Source organism: Grampus griseus (genome assembly GCF_964374135.1).
Source record: "Grampus griseus genome assembly, chromosome: 11".
NCBI classification, from domain to species: Eukaryota; Metazoa; Chordata; class Mammalia; order Artiodactyla; family Delphinidae; genus Grampus; species Grampus griseus.
This window is the reverse complement of record NC_139005.1, coordinates 73,860,835-73,878,971: the sequence shown is the minus strand read 5'-3', so window position 1 is coordinate 73,878,971 and position 18,137 is coordinate 73,860,835. Positions and strand designations below refer to the sequence as shown.

The 18,137-nt window shown below is 35.5% G+C and overlaps 1 protein-coding gene across 1 annotated transcript; it reads left to right on the top strand.

Annotated features, from left to right (window-relative positions):
* Positions 1 to 10,546: 10,546 nt before the first annotated feature.
* Positions 10,547 to 17,822, top strand: LUM (lumican). The gene is made up of 3 exons (XM_082666671.1): positions 10,547 to 10,724; positions 13,128 to 14,015; positions 16,998 to 17,822. Exons 2-3 carry the CDS (start codon positions 13,148 to 13,150, stop codon positions 17,150 to 17,152), a joined length of 1,023 nt encoding a protein of 340 aa, XP_082522797.1. The 5' UTR covers positions 10,547 to 10,724; positions 13,128 to 13,147; the 3' UTR covers positions 17,153 to 17,822.
* The last annotated feature ends 315 nt before the right edge of the window (positions 17,823 to 18,137 follow it).

Here is an 18,137-nt window from a genome sequence, read left to right as displayed (position 1 = left end):
CCCCAGAGCTATTTTCTAAAATTCTCTTCTGAATCTTAGGGGAAACCATATAGCCCTGGAAAATGTGTATCATCTGAAAGTCTATTAACTACTTAATCTTACAGGTCAACCATTTACTTGCACATGTAATAGAGGAAGGATATTTGGAATGAAGGGTAGATATTAAATTTCAGGACCAAAGCTTTCAACATTAAAATAATGAGTACTTATACCATCTGCTGTTAGAAGTCAATTTGTTTTTAGTGGAACCTGTTTTATAATGAGTCAATATGATGTCATTTTCAAAACATGACTTTGGTACTAAAAATACACTTCAGGATTATTTAAGTTTTCAAAAACTTTATAGTCATACAATATGCCTCCTGGACTCCTAGGAAAGTGTTCATTTTTAAAAAGGTTAAGACAAAAATATTTTTAATCTTTTATGCTATTTGTGCATAGTTAAACCCTTGTTTAATTTAGCTCCTTGGAAAACGATATGTTCTGAAACATCATAGAGTTAATCAGAAGAAAAAGGAATTTATTTTTAACTTTCAGTGTATATACAGACCTTCTATTCATGAATTCTGTCATGGGAAAGCAGTTGATTCCCAAAATTATAGGCTTCTTCCACTCTTTGTACCTTTCAAAAGCTTTCCCTCTGTCCGGAATTATGTGAACTATTCTCCTCTTGGCTAACCCCAGCTCATCTTTCACTGTAAAGGTTCATCTTGATTTTCACTTCCCAATGTAAAATCTTCTTCAATCAATCAGGCCTGGTTCAGCTGCTGCTACTCTCTCTTATTTTTCCCTCTGTAGAAGCATTTGCCACACAGCATCATAACTGCATGCTTATTTGCGTCTTTTCCACCTCGACTCTGTGCTTCGTGAGGACAGGGGGCTGGTCTGTAGTGCAATATGGTGCCTAAGTCTTTATAGGTATTTATGTGTGGACCAATAAATGAATAATTTGGTTGGTATTTATGTGTGGACCAATAAATGAATAATTTGGTTTTCCCTCAAGAGGCAAATCAGAATTTTTCTAACTGTCTTACACTCATTGTATAGGTTTGTATTGATTTTAATTTGAATTGCATATTGAAGAGTAGCTCCATAAGATTTTTTTTCAGTGCTTACAGTCTTTAAAGTTCTTAATTAAGTTCCAGCTACAGACATTAGAAGGAAATATTTTTATGCAGTTACCTCATTCTTTGATTATACTGAAATTATATGTACTAAGTTCTATCCATTTCCATTGCCACCTCTGTAGTTCAAGTCATCATCTTCAATTCTTGTCTGGACTAATGCTGCTGTGTCCAATTTGGCCTTTTGGCTTCCTCTTGTCATTCAATTACCTACAATTATTAGCATCCAAAGCACTTGAATGAAAATCTGAAATGTATAGTATGGACTGTGACGACCTACATAACCTGGTCATCATTACATAACCATTTGCAATTTCCATGCCACTAAACTACCCAGCTTTTATCATCGACCCCTCATTAAAAAATTCTGAAATCTCTGCACTAAACACTCTTTGCTCCACTTCTTCATATTTTCCTACCCAGTTTAATTATTTGTTTATCCAACAGGCAGTCTTTCTCTGCTTTCCAGTGCTTGTAGTCTCTTTCATTACATCTTATTAGTTTACCTTATAATACTTTTGATAAGTTGTATTTTTAATTTGTTTTTGCATGTTTAATATTAGTATAAATATTAATAATTTATGTCTATTTTTATATGCTTTAGCTTACCAAAATAAACCACTGTATGCTTACAATGTTCTAAGTAATGTATTAACTCATTTAATCCTTTTACCATCGCCCATGATGGTGGTAATTAATTCTATTCTACAAAAAGGGAAAATGAGATTTAAAGGGTTTAAATACATAGAGTTTATATACATAGAGTTAGTTGCAAAGCAGACAACAGAAGAGACAGAAGCAAAGATTCCTATCTCAGGGAATTTGCTGCTCCTACACAATGCACCACCTTCCATGTCACTCTCTTTCATACATGCTGGAAGTGGTGGACCTCCATAACAGTGATAATAGCTAACAATCATTGAGTGTTTACTGTCTGCAAGAAATTTTTCTAAAAGTTATACATGCATAACTCATTTAAGGTCATGAGTAAAGCTTTGCAAAATAGGCACCATGACCTTTCCAATTTTAAAGATAAGCAAACTGAGGTGAAGTGAATTGCTCAGAATGAATCAGCAGATATGTTATAGAACACTCTTAACTGCTAGAACGTATTGGGTAAACACACACACACACAGATTAATAAGGGATAGAAGAAGGCAGAAAGCCTGATGTCATCACTTTTTTATGCTTAGTTGTCATAATATAATCTTGATGTATTTTTTAAAATTTTTGTATTTTAAATGATTATTACACTTCTTCCTATTTCACTCCACTTAAATCCAATTAATATCTATAATCATGATATACATTATATTAGACATATATAAACTGTAACAGCTTGCAGACATGCTTCACATACAGTGGCTTGTATCTGTCTTGTGAGCTTTAAAGGACATGTCAGAGAAACTTCCAGGTTGAAACTTTGAACTTAAAAAAAAACTATAATGTCATGAGCACATTCCTTGTGCTTTACCTACTTTCATGAAAAATAAAGGGAAGTTAAATTCTTGCTTATCCTGTACAAAAAAATCGAAATCCATATCAGCACTGTAAATGATAGTATTTTTGTATCTTCTAGGTTCGGTTGGTTCAGTAATAGAGACAAGATAATCTGGAGAAAACTAGACCTGAAAAAAAGATTAAAACTAAACTATTTAAAGTTCTCCAGTGGTTAGAGTGGAATCATATTCACCATGATTCTGTCATGGCATGGAGTTTTCAAAAGTTAATTAATTTACTGTACAGATTCAGTTAAAAGCTAGATATTCACAGTTACAAAAAACCACTTAGATAAATGCTAAGACAATCTGTCCTTGGATGTCAAGATACAATATTGTAAAGATGTCAACTTCTCCTCGGTTGAGTTATAAAAATCAGTGTGACCTCATTCAAATCCAACAGTATTGTTTTTGCTATAAAAATGTAAATGAGAATCCATCTGAAAAAATAGACAAGTTGAGAACAACAAGGAGCATTCTTGAAAAGTATTGCATTCACTCAACAAACATATATGGAGGACCTGTGCCAACCCTAAGGGACCAATAAAGTCCTTATTCTTGTGGAAATGATAGTTATAAAATACATTCCTAAAAAATCAACAAACAGCCTAAGATAATTCCAGAGAGTGGTAAATGCAACAAACGATGATATGTTAAAGCAATAGAGAATAAGTGAAGGCAAGTCCCTGACCCCCTCAATTTGGGTGGTAGAAAGCCTGTCTGAGGCTGCTGAGAACTAAGTGATGAGCAGCCCACATTGAAAAGGTCTCAGGCAGTAGTTCTCAAAGTGTGGATCATGAACCTCAAGACTTTCAGAGAGTTCACAGGGTAAAAATTATTTTTATAATAACATTAAGATGTTACTTGCATGTTTCACATTAATTATCTCAGAAGTGAAAAGCATTTTTTCAGAGGCAACATGACATGTGGTATTGTCGTTCTGGTGGCTAATAGACTACTTGCTTGTGTTTACTTGTGCTTTCTAGAATTTTCTATAGTCATACGGATAGAGTATGAATGTTTTTTTTTTTCGGTACGCGGGCCTCTCACTGCCGTGCCCCCCACCCCGCCACCGCGGAGCACAGGCCCCAGACGCGCAGGCCCAGCGGCCATGGCTCACTGGCCCAGCCGCTCCACGGCATGTGGGATCCTCCCGGATCGGGGCACAAACCCGTGTCCCCAGCACCGGCAGGCGGACTCTCAACCACTGCGCCACCAGGGAAGCCTGTATGAATGTATTTTTAGAAATTAATCCAGTTTGTTCTCACTAACAATACTGTTCTCCTGCTATTTCTCTTTGTTTACACCTGCTATGTAGCTGTTATTCAGTAAATAATTATTTTGAAATCCTCAAATTGTCTGTGTGTCTATAAAAGTGAACAAAAAGAAAGTAATTATACTTTGTGGTCTTGTTTTGCACTAATACTTAAAAACATTGTTTTTCAAAAACGTTTCTAAATTTTAAAATTTTGTCTAAAATTATTAGTATTTTGAAATGTTTTATTCTATGATGCAATAAAAATCAATATATTCTTCCTGGGATTGCACATGTCAATCCCAAACTCCCAATATGTCCCTTCCCCCACCTTCCCCCCCGTAACCATAAGTTTGTTCTCTAAGTCTGTGAGTCTGTTTCTGTTTTGTAAATAAGTTCGTTTGTATCATTTTCTTAAAGATTTCGCATATAATCGATATCATATGATATTTGTCTTTCTCTGTCTGACTTACTCACTTAGTATGATAATCCCTAGGCCCATCCATGTTGCTGCAAATGGCATTATTTCATTCTTTTTAACAGCTGAGTAATGTTCCATTGTGTATATGTACCACATCTTTATCCATTACTATGTCGATGGACATTTAGGTAAAATAATACAAATTGGAAAAGAAGAAGTAAAACTGTCACTGTTTTCTGATAACATGATACTATACATAGAGAATCCTAAAAATGCCACCAGAAAACTACTAGAGCTAATCAATGAATTAGGTAAAGTTGCAAGATACAAAATTAATGCACAGAAATCTCTTGCATTCCTGTAAAATAATGATGAAAAATCTGAAAGAGAAATTATGGAAACACTCCCATCTACCATTGCAACAAAAAGAATAAAATACCTAGGAATAAATCTACCTAGGAAGACAAAAGACCGGTATGCAGAAAACTATAAGACACTGATGAAAGCAATTAAAGATGATACCTACAGATAGAGAGATATACCATGTTCTTGGATTGGAAGAATCAATATTGTGAAAATGACTATACTACCCAAAGCAATCTACAGATTCAATGCAATCCTTATCAAATTACCAATGGCATTTTTTACAGAACTAGAACAAATCATCTTAAAATATGTATGGAGACACAAAAGACCCCGAATAGCCAAAACAGTCTTGAGGGAAAAAAACAGAGCTGGAGGAATCAGACTCCCTGACTTCAGACTATACTACAAAGCTACAGTAATCAAGACAATATGTAGGGAGGGTGGGAGGGAGGGAGACGCAAGAGGGAAGAGATATGGGAACATATGTATATGTATAACTGATTCACTTTGTTATAAAGCAGAAACCAACACACCATTGTAAAGCAATTACACCCCAATAAAGATGTTAAAAAAAAAAAAGACAATATGGTACTGGCACAAAAAAAGAAACATAGATAAATGGAACAAGATAGAAAGTCCAGAGATAAACCCACACACATATGGTCAACTAATCTATGACAAAGGAGGCAAAGATATACAATGGAGAAAAGACAGTCTCTTCAACAAGTGGTGCTGGGAAAGCTGGACAGCTATATGTAAAAGAATGAAATTCGAACATCCCTAACACCATACACAAAAATAAACTCAAAATGGATTCAACACCTAAATGTAAGACTGGACACTATAAAACTCTTAAAGGAAAATATCGGAAGAACACTATTTGACATAAATCATAGCAAGATCTTTTTTGATCCACCTCCTAGAGTAATGGAAATAAAAACAAAAATAAACAAATGGGACCTAATGAAACTTCAAAGCTTTTGCACAGCAAAGGAAACCATAAACAAGATGAAAAGACAACCCTCAGAATGGGAGAAAATATTTGCAAAGGAATCAATGGACAAAGGATTAATCTCCAAACTATATAAACAGTTCATGGAGCTCAATATTAAAGAAACAAACAACCCAATCCAAAAATGGACAGAAGACCCAAATAGACATTTCTCTAAAGAAGACATACAGATGGCCAAGAAGCACATGAAAAGCTGCTCAACATCATTAATTATTAGAGAAATGCAAATCAAAACTACAATGAGGTATCACCTCACACCAGTTAGAATGGGCATCATCAGAAAATCTACAAACAACAAATGCTGGAGAGGGTGTGGAGAAAAGGGAACACTCTTGCACTGTTGGTGGGAATGTAAATTGATACAGCCACTATGGAGAACAGTATGGAGGTTCCTTGAAAAACTAAACATAGAATTACCATATGACCCAGCAATCCCACTACTGGGCATATACCCAGAGAAAACCATAATTAAAAAAGACACATGTACCCCAATGTTCATTGCAGCACTATTTACAGTAGCCAGGTCATGGAAGCAACCTAAATGCCCATCAACAGACAAATGGATAAAGAAGATGTGGTACATATATACAATGGAATATTACTCAGCCATAAAAAGGAACGAAATTGAGTCATTTGTTGGGACGTGGATGGATCTAGAGACTGTCATACAGAGTGAAGTAAGTCAGAAAGAGAAAGACAAATATCGTATATTAATGCATGTATGTGGAACCTAGAAAAATGGTACAGATGAAACAGTTTGCAGGGCAGAAGTTGAGACACAGTTGTAGAGAACAAACCTATGGACACCAAGGGGGGAAAACCATGGTGGGGTAGGGATGGTGGTGTGCTGAATTGGGCGATTGGGATTGACATGTATACACTCGTGTATAAAATTGATGACAAATAAGAACCTGCAGTATAAACAAACAAACAAATCTAAAAAAACAACTAATACTAAACTTTCTTTGGGCTATTTGTATGGAAATATGTTCATATAAATGTTTCAGACATTACATGAAAAAATATATATATATATACACATCCATAAGTAAGGACTCTGCAGATGAAAGATAGTTCTATGGCTCATAAGAAATGCTAAAATTGGGCTTCCCTGGTGGCGCAGTGGTTGAGAATCCGCCTGCCGATGCAGGGGTCACTGGTTTGCGCCCTGGTCCGGAAAGATCCCACATTCCACGGAGCGGGTAGGCCCGTGAGCCATGCCCACTGAGCCTGCGCGTCCGGAGCCTGTTCTCCGCAACGGGAGAGGCCACAACAGTGAGAGGCCCGCGTACCAAAAAAAAAAAAGAAAGAAAAACAGGAATGCTAAAATTAAGAATGGTAAAAAGATTGATGTAAGGGGAGAAAATAAACTTCAAATCCACTCCTTTATTGTCTAATTCGAAAACATAAGCCACCTACTAAAATGGCATTTTCATTTAAAATGTGTCTATTGAGACAAGCAGAACAGACAGATTAGGTACAACCAATGTGAAGAATAAAATTCCATTGCATGTGACAGCGCTTTGCAAATTATAAGAGAAAGGAAGTGTTCGTTGTAATATTAAAAAATAACAACTACATTATGGTACCTCTATATAATAGAATTTAATGCAGTTAATTAAAATGACATTAGAGAAAAATAGTTAATAATATATATATAGAAAAGTATCCACAACTTACTGTTACGTGAAAAAGATTATAAAACTATAAACGTAATGTTGTAATATTTTTGTGAAAACCGATGTCTGTTGGTTTGTGTGTGTACATAGTCACATCCTAAGGAAAATCATCAAAAGACAGTTATCTCTGGGCTAGAATGTATATTTTTATTTTTCCCCTCTAAGTATTCTCCAAATGGGCTAAAATTCTTATTTTCCTCTGCATTTTCTAAATATGCCAAAACACACAACTTTTATGTCACATATAATAAGAAGAGAGTTGAGTCTGAAACCTCAATGTATAGAATGATAAAAATAGAACTTTCTCCTCTATTAGCAGGGAATTGTCATTATAGCTCATCCTATTCTATGCTCTGGGATGACTTCACTTTCATAGATGCACAGTTGTATCTCACTGCATACACAGAGCTCTGGGGAACATGGCATGCAATCCAACCACCACAAAAGGAAAACAATATTGCAGCTCATTTGGATGGAGTACTCTTACCACATTATCTTTAGCTCTACATATGAGAAAAAAAGACCAGCAGCAGTACTTGTGGAACTGGTTTCATAGAACCCATCATTAGATGATCTCTGAGATTCATCTCAATTCTGTGGTTCTATGACTCTATGAATAATAACTAATAATAGCTATAAAATATTATGCATTTAAATGTATTAATCACTTATTTTAAGCCAAGTCCTATATCAATGGTGTTATACATGTGTCCTTTGATGCTCATATGTTTTCCTACAGAAATCTTCACAGCCATTTTAAAGACGAAGACACTAAAGCTATCAAAATTACATACTTTTTTCATTTTCACCCCTGATAGGTTGCTTGAGAAAGTTTCTAATCTATATCTATCTTTCCACAAAGTCTGGGCTGTTTACTACTTTCCGACTACTACTTTTCTGTCCTACTTTTGAGAATGCTTATGACAGAGGGAACAGTCAAGTTGCAGTGAGCCTGGGGGCTTTGAGAAGTCCAAGGTTGGATTCAGAACCAGGTAGGTGAAACAGTCATAATGTTCCTCATCATCCTTGCTGGTCTCAAGTAACAGTGGGAATCCAGCTGATGGGCTGAGGGGGCAACTTAATCATTTTAACATGGATTCTGATGAAATCTCCAACGTCCATTATCACAAAGGACCTGATTTCCATTCACCAGGATGGAAAGCTCCAACCTCACCCAGAAGCTCTAACCTGTGCACATGGGCATGTGTGGGAATGTGAGCATGTGGTATACAAAGAAAGAAATGATGCTTAGCTAACTTTTTTGCCATTTGAAAACTATTGGCTGGTTTATATTTAAGCCTTTTCTAAACTGCTAATAATATTGCCTAGAAAATATTTTAAACTGATTAACTACCTTGTCTCAGCTCCATCCTGTCCACCCTCTTCCCAGTGGGTGAAGATGCTCATGACTTTGTTCTTCCATTTAGTTGTTAGGTGACGTTTAGCAAATTATTTAGACTTTCTGAGTCTCCATTTTTACTTCTTTGAAAATGTGAAAATAATACTTATATGGATTTTATAGCATGAAATATGTGAATTTGAAATATGTGAAATATGTGAAAATTCTGAGAATAAAGCATAGAATAAGGTAGATACACCATAAATATTAATTTCATTTCTTTCTAGTGGGCCCAAGCAATATGCTTTAAAATGTGCAACGTTATCCAATTATTGGTCTCACAGAACTAATTTTATAGAAAAAGTTATATGTGGACAATATCAGTTTCACAATGAGGTAAATCCAACTTAATGCATTTAAACTTTATTACAGATACCACAACACATTTATTGCTCATAAAGAAAAATCCTTGGAATATGTAGCTGGAACTTTACACACAAAATCTCAGATGATAGAATTTGACACACAAGGTTAATGCTTAGAATGGTTTTAGCTGTCTCTTACAATGAGCCACTAACTATATGTGATTGGTCTACTTGTCTTTCTCTTCTTGATTTCTTCTAAGTTTATTCATGCCCTCTATTGTAAAACTGAGGCCTTTCTAAAATTTTCTTAAAATGTTATGCTATGAATCGCCTTACCATTCTATGAATTACTTTCAATAAGATTATCTTTTGTTTTTTTAACAGTTCTCTGACAAAAATGAGACATTTATACTAACTTAATTTTTCGGGCAAATGCATCAGTGGCCACAGAGATTAAATAACTTTCAACAGGTCTCATAGCTAAAAAGTGACATATTTAAGCTATTTTAAAAGGGAAAAATCTTACAATGTGGCAACTTAAAGTATCTGATTCTAAGAGTTCTTACGAACATGAGGAAATGAAAATTTTGCAGGGAAAAAATCATATAAATAAAGCTGATACAATCACAAAATGAAATAGACAAGATATTGAGTAGATCTCTCATTTTCTAGAAGCATGCATCAGGAAATGATAAGGAAAGATACACCAAACCAGGCCTTTAGGAGATTACAACTTAGCATAATTTTTAGTTTTGAAAAAATATTGCTAGCATGCAAAGACAGAGTGAAAAATAATTACTTTGTGATATTTTTAGTACACATTTATTTCTTTCATGTTCTTTTATGTTTTTTGGCAATAAGCCATAGAATACTCTCCCCAAGTAAGGTTTTGGATGAATTCCTAAATTAAATCCACAAAATAAGAAACAGGCAGAATATTACTGATTGATTCCAGACCTGAAGAGCATAAAACGAGTCTGTTTAACATAAGTAAACTGGAAATATTGTTGCTTATCACTTGTATCAGAGTACAAATGAAGCATTTAAATATTTTAGAAACTAATGTAAGCTTCCCCCTTGGCTAAAAATTGAGTCCAAGTAAATCAGTATAGATTTCACGAGTAATGAGCAAAAATGATTCAATTCTTCTGAGTCTGCTCATTTGCATTTTCCTGAAATGGTTTACTCTGTTGATTTATGAGACCTTTAGATGAACATGATAGTTAGCTGAGAGAATTACATTTAATTGTTGTCACAGCTATAGAAGTAAAGGGCTTTGTAAGAGAAATGTTATCACTGGAGATGCCTCATTTGCAGCAGTACTCAATTTGGGATTAAAAGCTATGGTATTGGGGCTGGTTCAGCATGTATCTCTCTCTTATTCCATAGGGAGTGAGCTGGGCTGTCCTTGCTCACCAAGTCCACCTGCACCTCGTTAGAGAGCAGAATGTTTGCATGCCACACCACAAGATCCCCACAATGACATAACTCCATTCAGAGACTGGCGTGACTGGGCTGGGTTTCCCCCACTCAGCTCTTGTATCACCAAGAATCTGGCAGCCAGTTCCGTCCTGACAGAGTTTACAGCATATATTGGTGGATTCTTGTCCACCAAGCAGAGCATCTGCTTTAAGAATTAACGAAAGCAGTGTCGAGACAGTAAGGTAAGTGCTGTTTTAACTATAGCACTGGGGATGCTGACTGTTTGGGACGGTGTTTATTGTAACAGGAACAGAAAAAATTCCAGAGCAACTTTGCCAATTGCTATTCAACAGCAAATCCACAGTTTTGAGCATTTACTTTCACATTTTGCTTAATATACTTTCCATGATTTATGGATTTGAGATACATTTTATACAGTCTATAATGCCTTACTTAGCTAAGGAAGTTATAAAAAGTTTCAAGGTTGGAATGAGAAAATTAGACACAGTGAAAAAGTATGGCATTTAAAATGTTTGCTATTTCATGCTAATTAGTTTAAATATGTTAGTATTGTTAGAACCTAATTTTGGAGCAAAGAAGGGCCATTTCAATCAGTCATCAAAATATTTTGCCACAAGTATGTTGCTACAGTTTGTTATAATTTGCCATAAACATTTTATGCTGTTATAAAATGTGAGCTAAAGGATTATTTATTTCTATTTTGTTAATTTTAAAGATTTGGATTGTGGATGTATGTCTTAAGAAACAGGAACATGTTTTAAAGAAATTCTGGTAAATATGATTTACTTTTTGAAAAAAAAGCATTTTCTTCATAGCCACAGGTACTTGAAAAAACTGGGGGACAGTAAAGCGTGGTTTTGCTTCATAGTGGAGTCATTATACGGTTACAGATTCTCTTTGAATTCAGAGCCCTTGTTTTGACTTTGCTAAAAAATATGGAAGCATTTTCCATTACTATTCGCACTATAGTTCCCATGTCTAGTTTAGTGTATACTGAATTAAACTAAGGTGGAAGCTTATTAATGAAGTAAGAAAAATCTTTACAACATTAACATAATTGTAACTCATAAAGAATCCTATAATTACATTAGCACTATGTAATAGATCTCATGGCCAAGTCCTGTCAACTAAATTAAATGACTCCATCATAATCTTAGAGAATAATTTACAAAGAATCTGGCTACATTATTTCTGTTATAAGAGTGACTCTAACAACGTTTTTGAGTGTTTCATCTGCTAAAATAAAGTGCTTTATAATTCCAAGTTAAAGCAAAGCATAGATGTTTAAAATTCCTGATAGTAGAAAATCCTGCTTATCCCAAACTACCTAGATCCAAAAGCTTGTACCATGTTTCTCACAGGAAGAGATTTTATTTTATGGTATCCATTGGAATGTGGATACTGCTTCACATTAACAATTTCCCTCCCAGAGTTACCAACTGCTCAGCTATAACTCCTCATTCTACAAAAGCCCAACTGTTATATCCTATTTGCCTTTACCTAAATTGCTGACCCAGTGCTTCCCCAAGCGATTGAAATGTACTTCTTTGAACCTCTCCTTAGAAAAAAGTTCATATGAGAAGATCACTGTTACAAATTGTTTTTAATTTATATTCTCAAATTTATCCTTTCCTACATGGCTCTTAATGCCACTGTTTAATACAGACTTTCCTCAGTTCCACATCTCTCCCACTTCCATTCAGTGAAAGCACTAAAATCCAGATAAGCAAACCCTGTCTTCTTAAATTTTGACATGAAGAACGTAGGCAAATTGTGAGTGATTGAAAGAAAAACATTCATTCAAATCTTTGAAAAGAATCTCATTCTCTACCAGTTAGACCTCTTTCTAGGTTTAAAAAATGTTTAGAGTTTGTGACATTTCCTTGATGAGTAAACATTAATTTTACTAAACCTAATATACTAAATATTAATTTTCAAACACAGTTTTGTAATGTGCTTAAAAGCATAGAATGTTAAACAAAAGGTGAAATAACATGCACACACCCCCACCAAGACTTCTGTTCACCTTCCTCAGAATCAACAACCATAAAGACATTTTTAAAGGAACATGCCACGACTGCCACCACGCCCCCTCCACACACACAGAAGACCAGCTTTCCTGCAGACAACATCACAGATTGCCCACGTTTTCAGTAAGGATCTACTTAATGAGACATTTCAATGATGTTGAATGGTGGGGTAGAGGGTACAATTTACAATTGTCTTCTCGTTTTCATTTCTTCTGGTTTTGAAGGTATTCTGAAGCAGTGTTCTAACATGGTGGTTAATGGGCACCTCCCAGAAACCTCTTGCAGGAAGATATTTAATTAAGGAAGGACCTAGAGAAGTTGACTGGGATAGTTAGGCCTGGCTCGCCCAGAAGGGGGCGCATGTGAATGCAATCTGCCCTGGAATCTGTTCACTTCCCCATCCGTTGTAAACATATGTCCTTAACCTACTCCTCAAATGCAAATTAACAAGACATCATTAGTGCAGTAAAAAAAAAAAAAAAAAGCACTATAAAGTAATAAAATTCACATTTGCTAATGCATTTTCTTTCTTCTTAGTATACTTTTCCTGAAAGGATACTATTTTATAATAATACATGTTTCCACTTTATTTAGGATTCAAAGCATTTGCCAAAATGAATCTAGGTATGTTTCCTCTCCTCTTGGCATTAATTGGCTGTGCCAGCAGCAGCTACTACTATGAGGATTATGATTTCCCCCTATCGATTTATGGGAGATCATCACCAAACTGTGCACCAGAATGTAACTGCCCTGAAAGCTACCCAACGGCCATGTACTGCGATGAGCTGAAATTGAAAAGTGTGCCAATGGTGCCTGTTGGAATCAAGTACCTTTACCTTAGGAATAACCAGATTGACCATATTGATGATAAGGCCTTTGAAAATGTAACTGATCTGCAGTGGCTCATTCTAGATCATAACCTTCTAGAAAATTCCAAGATAAAAGGAAAAGTTTTCTCTAAACTGAAGCAACTGAAGAAGCTGCATATAAATTACAACAATCTGACAGAATCTGTGGGCCCACTTCCCAAATCTCTGGTGGACCTGCAGCTCACTAACAACAAGATCTCGAAGCTTGGCTCCTTTGATGGACTGGTTAACCTGACATTTGTCCACCTTCAACACAATCAGCTGAAAGAGGATGCTGTTTCAGCTGCTTTTAAAGGTCTTAGGTCACTTGAATACCTTGACTTGAGCTCCAATCAGATGACCAAATTGCCTTCTGGTCTCCCAGTATCTCTTCTAACTCTCTACTTAGACAACAATAAGATCAGCAACATCCCTGATGAGTATTTCAAGCGTTTTAATGGATTGCAGTATCTGCGTTTGTCTCATAATGAACTGGCTGATAGTGGAATACCTGGAAATTCTTTTAATGTATCATCCTTGCTGGAGCTGGACCTCTCCTATAATAAACTTAAAAACATACCGACTGTCAGTGAAAACCTTGAAAACTATTACCTGGAGGTCAATGAACTTGAAAGTAAGTAGAAAGCTGTGCCTATGATTGATTGATGTTTCCTCAAGGTTTTAAATGCCTAAGTTGTGTGACACAAGTACTGCATCTGGCTCCAGTTAAAAAAAATGAAAATGCCAACAAAATATTTCTCTAGAATATAGAATTCTAGCTTAGTTATTTATCCAATATCTGGCTTTGCTTTGGAGTGTCCAGATAAGAAACCATTAAGGTCATAGAATTTAAGCACTCATTTCTTCAAATGTAATACTCTGGGCTAATTAATCCTGCTGTGTTATCTCTTGATTTTTATCTGTTTATTATTTGCCTCCTTCATGACTTCGATTTGTGTCTACATTTATTTCTTGACAAGATGTAGCTGAGGGAGAAATCAACAAGTCCACAACCAGCAGAGGCTTTTACAGAGCCTCTGCTTGTCCCCAGAGCAGCCCGTGTACACTCATGGTCTCCTCTGACATTTTTACTTGGGACTCAACATATTACTCCGCTATCATGACCATCATCTATCTCTGTTATCACTGTTATGGTTGGTGTGTATGGTCTTCATGGTGTTCTTATGAGGACTGTGAGAAAGTTTAAGGAGGAATATGATAAGGGTTTGGAATATTTTTTACTAGTTACAAAGCCCCTTTTCTTATACACAACCCTTCACCTCATTTGATTTTCCCACAGTTTCTCCTTCCTTTCTCTTACTTCCAGAGTTTATTTTTCATTTATCTACTGGGTGGGAGTTTGACCTATTCCACTTGAGCTGCTTATGTACTCTTCTGGTCTCCTGGGACATTTTTCAATTTAAGCTATAAAGATTCATATGGGAAATTGACATTCACCAATCCCTACCTTATTCTTTAATGGAAGTTGGAAGAAGAAAAAAACCTATAATTCACAGATGAAGTTTTTAAAATGAAAACTCAGGTGGGAAACACTGATTCACATAGTAAATGATTTTATAATAATCTATTGAAATTTTAAAATAATCTATTGAAATTGAACATCTTTATATTATAACAGTTGGTTCCCTTGTCCTACTGGGTAAGGATATTGGTACTCATCTGAAAAAAAAATTTCAGTGTGCCTTACTAATATAATTCTGCAATAGTAGTTCTGTAATTCTGCAATAGTTTCATGTAACTCCTAGTAGGGCTGGGGTGTTCTCATGAAGGAGTCCATGATTGCCAACTCTGCAATGCCATGTGTTCTTTCTTGTGTCTGCAAAGTTTGTTTGTCATATAATACACAGTCAAGCTATCAGAGCTAAACCCTTACAGCTGTTTCCAGGGCAAAATTCACTATGTGGCAATATATGGTCCCACATTATAAACATTTGTGGTCAGGAGGAAGGATACTCAGACAGGCCAAAATGCTACTGGGACGTAAGATGTTTGAGGGCTGAAGAAATCCATTAGATTTTGTGGGTGGAGGTTAGCTGCAGAAGCAAGACTACCTCCTACTCTGAGACAAGAAAGGGGAGAGATATAGATGCAGGGGCATTTGAAGGTGGAAAAAACAGTTTTCATTGTATGAGTGAAAAGGGAAGAGCCAATGTAGGAGATGGGACAGATGGACTCTGCGAGAAATGCCAGCAGCTGCTCCGTGCCTAGCTGAGACTGAAATCCGAATGCCCAGCTCATATAGTCATTTGAAAGTGAGTAGTTACCTTTCTCCCTTCCTTATCCTTGACACTTAGGTTTACATATTTCAGGAATTCTTGCCGTGTGACTTTGCATGTGTGTCTTCAACTTAGTTTATCTTGCCGCATAATAATTATGCATACCAACTGCCCACCTTCTCTTAAGGTAATAAGAGTCCCTTAATGTTTTTCCAATATTAGGAAATATCCAGCCAAAAACAATTTGTCATATTTCAAACTTGCAACTTTAAGCGTTAAGCTAGTCACAGATCTTCCTAGTGTAAAGCAATTTAGAAAACAGAAAAAATTAAAAGGACGCCAATAATTATTTAGTACAAAGTATGTGCTAGCACTGTGTGAAGTGCTTTACATACCTTAATTAATGTAATCTTCATGCCACACAGTGTGATAGATATATCTAAAAAGAAGATCTGATAAATGTCTCAGATGGCAAACGACAGAGGTGAAAAACTAATATAGACCTAAACCCATGTTTTTTCCATTGTTCCATACTTCAGAGGCAGATACCATAACCAAGAACCCTGGAATTTGACAGATGAGTTATTTAAGACAACATCTTAGAGGAAAGGACTGCAGTGTGTTTGGGCTTCCACTGAAATCTTTGTTAGCTAGAGTTGAAGAATGAAAGAAAATAACATGATACAGGACCAGATAAGGTTAATCTGAAATACACTTGGGCAACCATAGGCAGTTTCTATATACATACACAGACCATGCTATCCAGTAACCTTCTCAGTGTCCATTAAAAATTAAATCAGTTGTTCATTTGTGGCAGCTTTTTGACCACAGAAGAAAAGGGCATGAGCTGAGATGGTGGACATTCCATGATTTGGTTTTTGCTTTGGGGTTTTGAATCTTTGTCATGAAGTGCGGTTGTTGGAAAACTGTTTAGAGTTCATTTATTTAACCCCTTTTATTTTAAGAGGCAAAAACCCAGAATACTTACACGGTGAGATTGCTCATATAACAGCACCAATTTTAGGTTTCCTCAGGCTAGACTTAATATTTCAAACTAAAGCTTAGACAATATGACACATTCACTGAGTGTCCTTCTATAAGCAAGTATTTCTAAATCAAGAACTTAAAGTTCTCTTCCTTGAAACATTTCATTAAATCTTCTGACCTACCGTAAGTATTCTTTACTAAATATTGCTGGGCTATTTGGTAGTCTGAAATATTCCTTTAGTAGTTCCAAATTCAAAGATACATCAAATAAGTGGGAAAAAGTTTTATTGGATATTATTATAGATTTGAAAGTTTTTAAAAATGATGGTTTCAAGCCCATGTACTAAAAAGAAAAAAAAACGATTGAAGTGTTTCATTCTTTAATTTTCCAGAGTTTGAAGTAAAGAGCTTCTGTAAGATCCTGGGACCATTATCCTACTCCAAGATCAAACATTTGCGCTTGGATGGCAATCGCATCACCCAAACCAGTCTGCCACCGGATATGTATGAATGTCTACGTGTAGCAAATGAGATCACCGTTAACTGATATCTACTAATTCCAATTATACTGAGATATATCCTGGAACAGCAGTTTATGGTTATGTTTATTTGTGTGTCAGTTTTTCTAGTATTCATTTTTTGTTGCTGTTTATTGCTTCCATACACTTCAAATTCTGAGGGAAAATGTTTTGTAAACATTTTACTACTTTTTTAAAAGAAAAGATGAAAGGCAGGCCTGTTTCATCAAAAATACAGACACACACACACACACACATAGACAATAAAATGAATGCTTTATTTGTAAATTTAGTGGGTTTTTTCCTATCTCCTGTCAAATGATGTGAAAAGCTTTCTACTGGTTTCGTGGAAGTCAGCCAAGTTTTATAATTTCTAAACTTTAACTTAATGTGCCAAAAAGCATGGATTACATGCCTATGGGTGTTTACTGTCTTGAAGCAAATTATCTCAATGTTCAAATTTGTTTAGCTGAAAAATAGATGGTAAATTTTGAGACAAATGATCTTGCAAATTAGACAAAATTCATGAAACCACATACAATTAAAGCAATATTTTTAGTGTTAGGAATATATATTTACCTAACGAAACTTTTCTTTTCTAGAATTATTTTTCACTCTAAGTCATATGTATGTTTCTTTTTGATTATTTGCATGTTATGTTTAACAAGCTAATAGCAAAATAAAACATAGCAAATGGCATCACTGTGTTTGACTTCTTGTGAAATTCATAACTCTCCTATAAAAATAGATAAAATAATAGATTAGAATTCAAAAAAGATCTCTAGCCTGACATATTTTACTTATGTTAAATAGAATTTTTAATTAACTAAATTATTTGCTTCTAGCATCCACCTGTAAAGAGTTTTTAAACACATCTTACAATATGTACTTAAAAGTGTGCAGATCCCAATTGTGTCCTACAGTTCAACTCAGTTCTGACAGTATGTGCCTGGAGATAGTGTCGGATTGTACAGGTTAAGGGTTCAGTCCTACAGGACTGCCCTCCCTCCCCAC